At 40.2% G+C, this 14,410-nt stretch overlaps 1 protein-coding gene across 5 annotated transcripts in view; it reads left to right on the forward strand.

Moving 5' to 3' along the window:
• Positions 1-14,410, forward strand: part of ush2a (Usher syndrome 2A (autosomal recessive, mild)) — a 223,245-nt gene that overhangs the window by 162,997 nt on the left and 45,838 nt on the right. For all 5 annotated transcript variants that reach the window (XM_082534720.1, XM_082534721.1, XM_082534722.1 and 2 more), the window contains 4 exons: positions 2,701-2,924; positions 4,124-4,463; positions 9,283-9,480; positions 9,633-9,787. In XM_082534720.1, the coding sequence (XP_082390846.1) occupies positions 2,701-2,924; positions 4,124-4,463; positions 9,283-9,480; positions 9,633-9,787 (917 nt within the window). The remainder of the gene's footprint in view (positions 1-2,700; positions 2,925-4,123; positions 4,464-9,282; positions 9,481-9,632; positions 9,788-14,410) is intronic.

The raw sequence follows: 14,410 nt of genomic DNA on the forward strand, positions 1-14,410 counted from the left end.
TCAGATCCACGAAAGTGTCAGTAATTTTCAATTTGTATGATTTATGTATGCCAAGTCAAAACAAGTTGATTTAGTTGTTATAGTATCAAAAGATGGCGGTTTTGGAGGAACCCCATGAGCTTAGGGGTTAGACAGCAACCAAGATTCTCCACCTCTCCCTCGGACTGTCATCTTTTTATCATTGCTGTCTAACAAAGACCATAGAGAACCCTTATCAGTGCTCATTGGTGTCTTTTCTAAGTAAAACAAAAATTTTGGGCTTCCTAATTATGCTTCAACATTGGAATACAAACATCTTGTTAAGAAATATTAGGAGAGTTTTCAATGTACCATTAGTCTTTAAATATCCCAACTATTCTTTAACAAGCATAAGCTATTTTTATTGGATCATTTCTTGCTCCACTAGGAATTTCTCCCTTGAATCTCCGTGTACTGCCAAAGTTTTAATTTGTCTGTCATCGAAACCAACTCACGTTATTTCAGTTTGAAATGTGAAGTGCCGGAGATTGTGAAGAAACATACTTGAAATTTGATATTCAGCTGCAAAACATTTACAGGTAAATGGAGTGATAGCATGCATTTTAAATGTCACCTTGCTGCTGAAGGTGAAGTGGTGGCAGACAGACATCACCTATCACTGTCAGAAATGGCAGCTCTCAGAAAAACGCACTTCCTTTCCCGTTGCAGTCTTTAGACAGCATAGCCTGAATATTACTGCTCAGAGAGGAGAAATAGTATGCAGGGGAGGAGGGGATGGAGGAAAGAGGAAGAGGATACGTGGATAAGAGTTGATAAGAAGAGAGGCACAATAATATTCAGAGCAGCCTAAATACTCTTTCTGTTCATATCGGAAAACATAGATTAAGGAGTGAAGGAAAGGGGAGTTTAGAAAAGGAGGAAGGACGAGGACTGAGGCAGTAAGAAAGGTTACAGAGGGAAGAGGATGACAGAAAAGATGAAAAAACTAAGAAGCCCGAATAGTATTACAGAATATCCTTTTTAGTGTAGAGTGATAGATGACCAGGAAAAGAAAATGTGTTTTATGTTATAGAAAAACAGAAAAGCTGATTTTAGACATCAGACATCACAGCAAAGCTGTTATATAGAAAGATAAAGAGAAATATCCAATAAATCACAGAGACGATGCCAGGAGGCCAGCTGAATCCTGGGAGTGTGGGAAGACCTTTGATGGATTTGTATGTTTCTTACAGTTTTTTCTGAATGCTTAAACCCTAACTGTGATTCCTGTAGCACAATCTCTAAAACTATTCAGACTTATAGCAAAACCACTCACTGAGTTTGCAAAACTAAAAGCACAAAAACTGCTTTGCACTCAGTTTGCAATTTTGTAACACACACTTTGCAAAACTGTAGGCACAATTCACTGCACAACACTCAATTACCAAATTTCCAACACACTCCTAGCAAAAGTATACACATGTATGGCTATCATTAACACTAATTTGCCAACTGTCTGGCACACTTTCACATGTGAAAACTTTTTTAGATAATCAGTTCACTTTGCAATCAGCCTAAGCACTATAATACAGGTAAGCTGTGTGTGCGGAGTACAATGGAGGGAGCAGAAAGAGTGAGAAGTAGAGGAGGCCGAGGAAGAGGACGTGGAGGTGAAGAAGTAGGATGAAGAGGACAACAAGGACAAGGAGGAGCAAGAGGAAGACGAGGAGGGGGGAGAGGAAGATGAGGAGGGGGAAGAGGAAGGGTAGGAAGAGTAAGAAATAGAATTGCTGATGACATCAGAGCTACAATAGTGGACCATGTAATCAACCGTGGAATGACCCTGAGGGTAGCTGGCCAACGGGTCCAGCCTAACTCGAGCCGCTACACTGTAGCAAGTACCATAAGGACATCTTGAAATGAGAATCAGTGAGTACAGTCACTTCGCACAAAGATTTGTAGCACTGCCATATGCCAATGAGAAACACACCAATACCATTGATGTAAAAATACGGAAATTGTTATTTTACAGAATTGCTAGATGACCAGATGCTGGGGGCAGAGGAAGCATGTTCACTGCAGACCAAGTAACCCATATAGTCATTATGGCGATTGCAAATAATCCTATACTTGGAAATAAACACTTGTGTTTGTTTTGATGTGTGTGAATAAACACCAGTACTTGAAGTTTGGATTCCTCTATGCTTATGGATCTATGACAGAAGTAGCTCAAACTGACATAGCCTACCTTGTGCACAGAGAAAGCAAAGGCCAGATGTGTTTTGTATTCATACCATCAGTGTGCAGTTGGCGCATTGTGTGCTTAGTAGATGATGGCTTGTGTGTACTGTTTGATACGGAAACACCATTTTTACGAAGGTGTGAAGAGTTAATCTAGCTGTGTTTGCTTTTGCAAGAGAACTACAATGTTTTGATTATTGGGTGACAGGTTTTCTTATTTGTGTGAAGAGTTTTGCAAAATTAGCCAATAGTTACAATAAATGTGCTTAAGCAATCAGAAAAAACTGTAAACAGCTGTTCAGACTTAAGAAATGTGGGAATGTCGTTTTATTAAAAATAAATAAATTAATAATTATCACACCATATATATTTTCAGTACCTAAATTTGCACAGCACACTGTAGTGTGAAGTGGATCCAAGATAAATCATTTCCTGGTATGTTAAGATCAGAATGAAAGTGGAACAAAATAATGGCATGATGCATATTCTCTCTTGCTTCAGGTTTCATCTGCTGTGGTCACGAGTATGTAAGCTCTTCAACAACTCTTTGCTGTGTGGGCAATGAGGGATATCCCACAATGCACCCTGCTGGCAATGCCACAGTGACACTCCGCTGCTGTGGTTCAAAGGTCATACATCAGGATCAGGAATGCTGCAGTGGGATTGGCTTTGACCCCCGACGACATGTGTGTGCAGACAGACCCACGCCTGGTCTGGTAATAGAGGTGTGTGATTACGTGAGACAATGTGTTTTTAGTGTGTGTTTTCTTGTTTTCCACGTCATTAACCTTAGACGGGGAAATCTGAAGCACACTGATCATTCAGTCAACCAGTATTTGGCAGCTGTGACCATTTCTTTCTACATCTGTATTACAGATAGCAAAATAAAGGAAAAACCTGATCTGGTTGAATGGTTTAAGTTCACTTTCCCCTTAGAAGGAAGAGTGTAAAACAGGTTCTGAGTGATCACCTTTATTAAAGATGAAGCATTTATATGTCGATCTTTAGCCACAGGTAATCACTGAATGATTGGATAAGTATGAAATAGTTGACAATCACATGCTGACACAAGATGTCAGTTCTTTTAAAAACCGCTGCAGTTCGATTGTCAAGTATTTAAGGTGTGATATTGCGAGCTAGAAAAAATGGCAGGTGGACTTCTGTAGGTTGCCTCCTTTTAAGCTCTTAAGACTACCATGACCTTGTTGACTGAGAACTGAAAGGTTTCAGGTGTTTAGCATCTTCAAGTAGTGTTTCTTCTGAAAGTTTATTAGTGGACGAGAAATTGTAGGATCACATGTAGAAAATAATGTCATAAATAAACAAAAACGTTAAATATTGATCTTATATTATCTGAAAATTGTAGGTGTCACATTTACAAACTGACCTACCCAAAAATAGAAATGGAAATGGAGAGGATAAGACTGCTACACATTAGATGCCCCAATTAAGCATTTGCTTAAAAGCCTTGCAGATTGGCTGAAATTACATGAAGGAGCTGATCATCTCCAGCAGCCCAGTGGACATTAGACAGAATTTCTGGGTTTTTTTGTCTATCAAACTTGCTCTCATTGTCGCATCAGGAGTTGGGGACTGGCCCATCCTCCATTTATCAACTGAGGTCCTGTGGCGTTTGTGTGTTCCTAAGCCAGCATGAGATGGCACATGCATGCACACATACACACACGCAAGCAGTGACAAAGGGTAGGAACTCTCATTAGCTCTAATGATGTCATTAAGAGCCATGTATGCAACACAGACACACACACGCTGTATATAGTGATTTTCTCCTTCAGAATATAACAGCAAATAAGAGGATCGTAAGCTTTCATGAGGTACGTTTCTGTTCTAGTTCACTTAAACAAAGTTTTCTTTTCTCTTCTCCTTCATTCATTCTGTCTGTCTCTCCTTTTTCTCTGTGCAGCACCAGTGTTTGCAGGGCGCTGTGTGTCCTGTGGCTGCAGCATCTACAGCTTACTGCGGCTCCTGTGGCCTTGATCCATCTATGACTGCGTGCACATGGGTCCTGTCTGCGCACACACACCCTGAGACACAATCCACAACATACTCACCGTTCATCAGCATCACGCAGGAAGCTCTCACTGCGGACCTGTCTGCACATACAAACAGAAGTAATGACAGTTACAAAATGTTTGACTCACGCAGTCACGCACACACTGACAACAAGCAGCTGAAGGGAAGCATGTGCCCATCGCATGAGGAGGTAGTGTACAGTGGAGATGCCACCGTATATACATTTACAGGTAACTGATGAGCATGTATGTATGTGTCTTTTTATTAGCAATTTAAAAGTTCCTGGGTATGTGCCAGGTTAGTGTCTAGAGCAAGGGTGTTAAACATACAGCCCGGGGATCAGACTAGGCCTGGCGAAGACTCCAATCTGGCCCACTAACCAGTTTTAGTTAATGCAACAACATAAATTTAGGAATTGTTTTGATTGTATTTTTATGTTTTTATAGCTTTTCCTCTTGAAAAATTATTGTTTCATAATTACAGGACTACCAATTTTGTGATGACAAATTTGTTTCATTTTGCTTCTTCTTTAGAGTCCCTGGTCCAGAGTATCTAATGTCTGTTTTACAGAGGGTTTTTTTTGTTAACTGTTGAAGTTTTACCAGCTTTTGGTTTTCTTGTCACATCCTGATTATCACTTAGAGTCCCCCGAGAGCAGCAGTGCCCAGCCTTCTACCTTTCTACCTTTAAAACCCACCTTCCAGCCAAATGGCTGGTAGGCTTTTAGCTAGGCTTTAGCTTCAGCCAAGTGGAAGCTAAATTGTCTAGTCATTCATATGTAAATTAGGTTGTTATCTGGGAATTCTGGAGGGGAGTGGGGGTGTGTGAATGAGGGGGTGGGGGAGCTGCTAAAAGCTGTGAACTTCCTTTTGTGTTCGTCTTGATGCATTCTCAATCATCCAGGGAAATAAATCTCCAAAAGTCACCAACTTGGAGTGCTTCAGTTTGCCATCTTAGGGAGAAATCAACACACATGGGTGTATTTCCTTTGTTGCTGAGATTTATTGATAAAAACAGTACAAAAAACCAACCATTTGTACACATATTTACAAATAATAATAAAAAGTGAGTGAGTACATTTCAACATTTTCAGCAATCACTCACAATCCTGGCACTGCCATGGTATCTGTAGTCTGCATTTACCACATGTGTATCTGTAGCAGTGAACACATCGCACAGTGGCATGATTGTTCTTGCATTTGTGTTTGACCTGACACATGGCTCTTTTTCCAGGGCTAGGTGTGGAGGGTTGTGTCCAAAGCAACTGTTCTTTTCTTGCCTTCTTCCCAGCTACATGAGAGTGAGCCAACTCTCATCTGGTCCATCACATCTACGCCACACTTTGTTTTGTTGTAAAGGGTGACAGTGTTTGGCTTCCTTTTGGTAGTGTTGGGAAGCTGGGAAGAAGGCAAGAAAAGAACAGTTGCTTTGGACACAACCCTCCACACCTAGCCCTGGAAAAAGAGCCATGTGTCAGGTCAAACACAAATGCAAGAACAATCATGCCACTGTGCGATGTGTTCACTGCTACAGATACACATGTGGTAAATGCAGACTACAGATACCATGGCAGTGCCAGGATTGTGAGTGATTGCTGAAAATGTTGAAATGTACTCACTCACTTTTTATTATTATTTGTAAATATGTGTGCAAATGGTTGGTTTTTTGTACTGTTTTTATCAATAAATCTCAGCAACAAAGGAAATACACCCATGTGTGTTGATTTCTCCCTAAGATGGCAAACTGAAACACTCCAAGTTTCCTTGTGGCTCAGGAAACTAACCACTCCAAGTTGGTGACTTTTGGAGATTTATTTCCCTGGATGATTGAGAATGCATCAAGACGAACACAAAAGGAAGTTCACAGCTTTTAGCAGCTCCCCCACCCCCTCATTCACACACCCCCACTCCCCTCCAGAATTCTCAGGTAACAACCTAATTTACATATGAATGACTAGACAATTTAGCTTCCACTTGGCTGAAGCTAAAGCCTAGCTAAACACCTACCAGCCATTTGGCTGGAAGGCGGGTTTTAAAGGTAGAAAAGCCAAATGGCTGCTCTCGGGGGCTCTAAGTTTATGCGTCTGATTATACCTTAAACATGTATGTAGTTTTTTATTTGTAGCTAAAGTTATAGCTCCATGTGAGTCAGTAAGCAATCTAAACAGCCAGGAAGATTATACCTACTTTTTTTAAGACAAATCTGTAGATGGCCAAGTACCAAGTCAAGTTGCATAAGTTAACTCATTCACTGCCAGCCATTGGCAGTGAATGAATTAAACCCATTGACTCATTCACTGCAATTGACGGCTATAGATGTCAATGGCAGTGAATGAGTTAAGACACAATCAGTTTTGCCACTTGATGAAATTTGATTGTGGTCCAAATATAAGATGACAAATGAATGCATAAAGTCAGCCACATCGCCCTCTAGTTCCCTAGAAATTTAAGTTAACTAGTCTTTAGTATCAGTACTTTTCTATAGGCTTAATGTGTTTTAGTTATAAACATCAAGTATTTGCAGCCCTGCATTGAAATTATTACTTTTCTTCCACTTCAGTTCTCTAAGTCACAATGAAGAATAAGTAAAACGTTACAGCCATCTGTAAAACATGGCGTTCACAGAAACTGCAAGCCTGCAGAAGCCAGTTCTGCATTTACTCTAAATGTGTCAGCCGCTACAATCAAAGGGCTTTACAGACAGATGCCCTTCTGCACACACTCCCTCTGTCACACACACGCACCAAGACAGCTGCTGCAGTGCACGCTAATAGCTCTAACATGGTAACTCTGTCTGCGCTGTACACTTGCGTGTTATTAAAACTTAGAGATGGGCGTTTAAATGCCATTTTCACAATCTCTACTATTTATCAGCCCAAAGGGAGCAGGAACGTGTTTGTGTTTGTGGGCGTGTGTGTCGTGATTTTCAGTCTGTCCACACATTATTTATCTGGGTAGTTACGTCTGTTAAATCAAGACTAATTGTGGTTGTGGATATGTGTGTGTGTGGGTGGTTGTGTCCTCATAAATGATATGTGTTTTTGCATCCAGTTAGTTACTATTTTAGTGTGGCTCTGGAGTGTAGCTCTGCGTATGTGTTTTCATTACTTTGTCTGTGTATGTGTGCATGTGGCATGGGGTGGTTAGGATAAGAGTTTCTAGGCGATGCTGTGACACCATCTGGGCAGAGGCACATAAAGCTGTCGCCACCCACCATACACCAGATGTTTCTCAAGCACACACACGCATGCACACACGCATTCATGCGCAGAGTATCATGCTATACTTCTCTGGGAGAAAAAAAGAAAGAAGTTAGATCACGCCCAGATAGCTCCACATGTGAAGTGGGTGACATAAGTGTAAGCTGTATTATCCACAAGAGCTTTGTATTAACTTAGCTTTTCAATATCTTACAATCAAACACAGAAAAACAGATTGTATTATATTTCTAGGCAAACCTCACTGCTGTTTTTTTCATCTGTACATTTTTTTCTATTTTAATTATTCCAGAAGTACAGACAAGAATCCCAGACTGGTAGTTTACAAGAGACCATTTACACTCCTAAAAGTAATGCACAAATGTGTGCAAGTACAACTATATGTATAAATACTACTGTGCCTGTACCTTTGCAATAGGGTTGTAATAACCTGTCTGTCATAGTGCTTCGTGGCCTGACATTCACACTGGTGATAGTGCTTATATATAGCCAGGGAGCTGCTCCTGACTGTTGTTTGCACTTACGCACCGAACGACAGTTGAGTTTGCTTGGAGTCCGTGGTTGGGGTGCTCGAGAGTGCTCCATCGCTTGGAGTGAAGTGGAGATCTGGGGCACTGCCTCTGGATTGGCAGACTATGGTGGTGATTATCTTTAAGAAGGTTGACCGCAGGGTGTGGATCACATTTTTCAGCCTGACCGGGATTTGTCCATTAGTTGAACCTTGGATTCTAGAGGAACAATGCACTTTTTGTACTGGTCATGGACCAATTAACCAGCTCTTTAGCCTTTCAGGAATATTAGAACTTGCTTGGGAGCTTCCCCATCCAGTCTACACATGTTTTGTGGACTTGGAGAAGGCATTCAACCGCATCCCTCAGGGTTGCCTGTGGGAAGGAGTGCTGCAGGAGTATGGGGTGTCTGGCCCATTGTTAACAGCCATTCAATCCCTGTACAATTAAAATGAAAGTTTAGTCCGCATTGATGCCACTAAGTCAGACCCATTTCTAGTGGGAGTTGGACTCTGCCAGGCCTGCTCTTTGTCACCGATTCTCTTCATAATCATCATGGACAGAATTTCTACGTGTAATCATCTGCTGTAAAGCTTCTGACCTCAAAATCTCATCTCTGAAAATTAGCACCTCCAAGTCTGAGGTCCTCAGACAGGAAAGGGTGGAGTGCCCACTCTGGTTCAGGGATGATCTGCTGCCCCAAATAGAATAATTTCTAATCGTCTTTTTCACAAGAGAGGAAAGAGGGGCGAAAGAGATTGACAGACAGATGTGGGGTGTGGCTGGAGCAGTTATTTGGACATGAGAGCTGAACATGAAAGCAAAGGTGTCAGTCTACATTCCTACCTTCAACTGTGGTCACAAGCTTTGGGTAATAACTGAAAGAACAAAATAGTAGAAACAAGCAGAAGAGTGGCCGGCCTCTTCCTTAGAGATAGGGTGATGAGTGCAGTCCTTCGAGAGAGGCTACTTCTCCACATCGAAAGGAGCCAGTTGAGGTGGTTCGGCCATCTAACTATAATGCCTCCTTTACATGTCCTTCCTTGGTTGGCCTAGGAATGCCTCGGTGTCCCCCAGACAAGCTTCAGGAGGTGGCCGAGGAGAGGGAGCTCTTGGTTTCTGTGCTTAGGCTGCTGCCCGCACGACCATGGGGTGGAGAAGCATTCACTTTTTATTTTATAATAGAGATGCACTTTGAGACTTTTAAGTAAAATGGAGAGGTGAGGGGTTTATATGGAATTAATAAACTTTTAATAATGCATTTTTGTCTTTCCCTTGCCCCCTTACTGTCCTCCCGTTTTTTTGACACTTACTGGGAAATAGACAATGACCTGGAGCCTTTTACCACCTATGAGTACAGAGTGAGAGGCTGGAACAGCTTTGGTCGAGGCTCCAGCAATGTTACAACAGTGACGACTACTGAGGACAAACCATGGGGAGTGGCAACACCCCGCTGGAGCCGCCTAGGTGAAAGAGATGATATTATCCAGTTGCAATGGCAAGCACCTGCCCGGAGTAATGGTTTGTATATGTGCATGGATATTACTACTTTAGGTTAGATCCAGTGATTAAAAGTCTTTCTCTGTGTTTGGAGTTCAGCTTGAGTAATTAAATTAATGCAGAGGCAGAAAAATCTAACAGTGGTTACCCAATTATCTTTAAAACTTCACCAGGGGAGATTACCCACTATGCTATACTGCGTGATGGACAAGAGCGTTACCGTGGGGATGAAAACAGCTTTACTGACGTTGGTGGGATCAGGCCTTTCCAGGAATACAGTTACCAGCTGAGGGTCTGTAACCGGGCTGGTTGCACTGATAGTACACAGGTAAGAATTTGTGTGGTTTGATGTCTTGTGATGGTTTAGAGTCGCTACATTTCAACATCACATGTTTCATCATAGCAAAATAAATATAATTTTGAGCCAAAAAAAGGAATGTGCCTTTGATTTAACAGGAAATACTCTCTATTCTGTTGTCTGTTCCAACTCAGTGCTATTTTTCTCTTCTACCAACTTTTCATGTAAAATTTTCTTACTTTCACACAGCAGCACACATACACACACTTTCTAAAACCATACTCTATTGTAGCACCCCATTTCAAAATGACATTATTCCACTGTATGATTATCTAATGGCTACTCTAAAAATGGCCTTAGCTTCACTGAACTAAGTACCACTTTACACTGTAGTTAAGTTCACTTCTTTAATTTTGCTTGAACACTTAAAGGTTTGTAAAAAATGATGAAAGTTAATTTTAGAGAGAGCATTACTTCTTCTTGAGAGAAAGTAGAAATGTAAATGAATGTTGTCAATGTCTGATCACGAACATACATTGCACTTGCAATTGATGGAATAAAATTACCTTAGTGTCAGGCAGGTTTATTCTTGTCCTTGTCACCTGTCTGAATACAAATATGCATTTTTGTATTTTCTCTTAAGAAAATTGTGTATTTACATTTAAACCCTTAACTTCACTTAGGGTTAATTTTTAAAAACTAGCTAAAAGCAATGGCCTGCAGTTGACTACTCTTCTGACTTGATGTTTGACCAGTGAATATCTTTTTACCGTCTCATTAAACCCACGTCAGATGCTGATTTGCAATCATTGTTTACATCATGAAGGTGGTGCAGTCCACAGTTGTTCTGCCAAGCGATATTTTACTAGCCCTGTCTGACCTTTGTTGTTATGAAATTATATTGTATGATGTTTCTACACTGCTTGAACTCTGTTCTGTTCTGCTGCAGGAACAAGCTGTTATTTAGCCATGTTTCCGCTCTCCCCCTGAATGCAAGGCTCTGGATTTGCTGAGCCTACCTGATGGTTCTGATAGTACCCATAATACCTTCACACAACTCCCCCTCCCTGCTATCTCGCTGGCTGTGAGCTGATATCACCACAACAATTAATTTCTCTGGCTTAGTGACGATGAAAGCTCATATTAAAAAATGTCTTTCTGGGTTTTTTAAAGTTAATTTAGCATCTCATTATTGTGACAAGCACATCCTTACATAAAGAGAAATCCTATGGCTGTGCTGCTGCAGGCGTGGATTGAGCGGAGCGGCTAAGATCAAGGAAAAATTGGCTAAATTGTTTGTGAGGGATTGATGGCATATCAATCCCTATTTGTGATATACTGATTTATTTAAGTACATCATAAATTAATTTCTTTGAAAAATAAGACTGGAAAAGGACAAGAGGAATGGTAAATGGTAACAGAGAGATACATGGGATACATAACGTATGGTTATATATGGCAATTATGTTACTGTTGCAAGCATTTCCTGCTGTCTGTAAACAGACTAAAACACATTGTAGTTTGTTAATACTAATGCAACACCATTCACCTCCTACTAAGGACTGATGTTTTTTAATTCACTGGTTCATTTGTTGGCTCTTGTATCCTTACAGAACTTAACAAATAATAGTTGGCATATTGATGATTAGTCTGCTAACTGTAAATAGCCAGTAAAGATTTATGGTAATTAAAATTTTTAAAGCCAGAGCAGTTCCTGTCAAACCCTATCAAACAGTGGCTACACAACACAAGACTGCAGACTTTGACTGTGAACCATTAGATTTGTCCTTTTTGTCCTACTGACAAAAATAAACATATTACATAAATATACAATTTCAGTTTCTGCCTGGTGTCTCGTTTGCACTTTTGCAAGCATGCTTTCAGTTCTCTTTGTCTTTCTGTTTGTCAGCACGATTAAACTTGGTGGCAAGGTTGAGCTGAGACAGAAGAAGTCCAGATCTTAAAGAGAAAGACTTTTTAATTGTAGGTTTAGTTCTGGGCCATGAAATAGGACATTGGCCTTGGAGGATGATGATAATGCTAAACTGCCACCATGCATCTTACAGTGATGTGATTTAGTTTTTTCTTCTTTTCTATATTTATCTTACTTACATGGGTGGAGAAGGTTAGGATAGCTAGGATAAATAAAATAATCATTTAAAAAAGTGCATTTTGTATTTACTAGGGTTATCTTTTTCTAATAAAAATTTTTAAAAAATAAAATAAAATTAGGAATGCTGAAACACTATTTATAGTACTTTTCCTGTCTGTGAGTTATGTAGGCTTAAATCACAAATAATAAATTATTGTTTTAAAACAAAATTTTTATACCAGTAAAATCTAAATGTCTGCATGATATTGGATTGTTCTCCTGTAAAAGTATAAAAAAGTAAACCACAAAAATTAAACAAAATAAGTAACTTTAGCGTCACACTGAAGATGTGAGATGTTTTACATGTAGTTAAATGTAGAAAACCTTTACAGATTAATCACTTTTGCTTTCATGCTTCCTTTCCGTAACCACTAAGATAATTAATTCTCACAGTTTACACCTAAGAGCTCAAATTCTTACTGGGGACTGTAGTGCAAATCTGTAGACAGTATCAGTGATGTATAAAATGTACCTTATGTTAGCACTGCTTTAGCTTCGGAGCCAGTTTAAATCTTAACAAGCAAAAGGTCGCTGGTTTGGTTTCAGTTGAAAACACTTGAAACTCTGCCAGTTCAAAAACCTTCATAGCGACCTGCTGTAGCGACCCCTAACAAGAAGTTTTATAAATTCCTTTTATAAAACTTTTTAAACTCATTGGATCATCCTGCATGAAAGCTACTAAGAACCCTTTATACATACAAGTACCATCAGACTACAAGCCCAGTCTTCCATGCTCTCTTTGTCTAACTCTCTTCCTCACACACACACATACATATGTTCACACAAACAAGCGCGCACACACTCGCAGCAGAGGGTAGGAAGGGAGTGAGTTGGATTAGTTTGTACACCAGTGAAAATTGGCCAAACAGTCCCAATTATGGGATAACTTGAGCTAACCTAATATACCACTGCAATTACCTGGCATCAGCCTCCTCACATACACACAAACACACACAGGCACAGACAAAGAAACACAGGCACTCAGGAACGCACACCTGCTGTGACAACAGAAGGTCCTGATCTAATATGGTTGGTCACTTAGAAAGGGAGGAAGAGCGATTGGTCCCTCTCTTTCTTCAAATCCTTTTGTCCTGTTCTTGCTGCTATTTGTCTCCTGTCATTTCCTTGATCTTAACATTGTAGTCCTCAGTTTCTCCCAGCTGTTGTCTCTGCTTTCTTATCCTTACTCTTTCTCACCATCTCATTTTCCTGAGGCTCACAAGTTTCTACTTTTTAATATGAAAAAAGATGGGATGAATGACAAATATTCTTTTCATTTAGCCAAGTAGGTTTATTGCATAATCTGTAATCTCTGCTTCTTTGTATACCCTACACTGTTGATCAGTCATGTTGGGACATATTTTGACTGTATGTGAAGAATTAAACCATTAGTTATTAGCTGATAATTTAGCTTCTTGTTGGCTTTTTGATGTAATTTTATGTATTTGAATTTGTAAAGAGTGACACAAAAACTAACTTCTGAAACCAGATATCATTTATCCACTATCTGGATATTCGTTTCAAATGGGAACGCCCCCTAATGCTAAGTCAAAAGACAAGCCAGTTGTTTGATCTATCACTCCTTTCAGTGAACTATAAAAAATACAAATCAGTGATTATAAGCCAGATGTAATTAATAAGAAAAACTAGCATCACGGGTCACTTAGCTGCTTCCTGAAGGGATCCCACATTATCCATCTGTCTCATCAAGTCTGAGTGCTAATTTTTGTTTGCCAGTAAAGATATGTGACATTCACGGATTAAGTTTTCATTTTTTTTACATTCAAGGAAAATATTGGCAAACACTTGACTGAAGCACACTCTGACTGATACTACACCTCCCCTGCATCCTCCTTCTTCTCTGCTTACTTTGCTGTTTTGTTCTGCCTCTGTCTGTTTACATGTGTACACCTGCATGCACCTGTGTGTGTTTATCTGTGTGCACGCACTTGTGTGTCTCTTTAGTTGTAGTTGCTGTGCTCTAATTGCATAGCACTGTGTGGGACAGGTGGTGGAAGTGCTAGTGACAGTCTATTAAGGCAGGATATCCCTGTTGCCATTAGCAGCAGATTGCCCTGTGATTCTGTGGTCTCCGCATTCACTCAGCGTTCACATGAGCTCACAGATACTACACTACGAATGTACAATACAATGGTCACTCTTATTACTGTACTAAGAAGCAGTAATTTTTTAACTTGGCCTATTAACAGATTGTTTAGTGATTTGTTTTAGTATGGTAGCAGTGATCAGTAGTAAGACATTTTGCACATCCTTTATAATTATTGCATTTCCTACACATTGCATTGCTTGAACAGCTTCCAGTCGGATCCTCTGTCCTACTGGAACGCTAAAGGAAATGATTGGGGGAGTAAAGGCTCAGGATGGAAGCAATACTCTGGTGCTGCTGTAGTTCACTTAGTCAAGCAGGCAGCCCATATGCTGAAAGGCTGCAGGAGTCTGGGTTTGATTCTGCCCTGGGTCTGCCCCTCGTTTCCTCCCTA

The sequence above is a fragment of the Aulonocara stuartgranti genome (genome assembly GCF_965226115.1).
Source record: "Aulonocara stuartgranti genome assembly, chromosome: 1".
NCBI classification, from domain to species: domain Eukaryota; kingdom Metazoa; phylum Chordata; class Actinopteri; order Cichliformes; family Cichlidae; genus Aulonocara; species Aulonocara stuartgranti.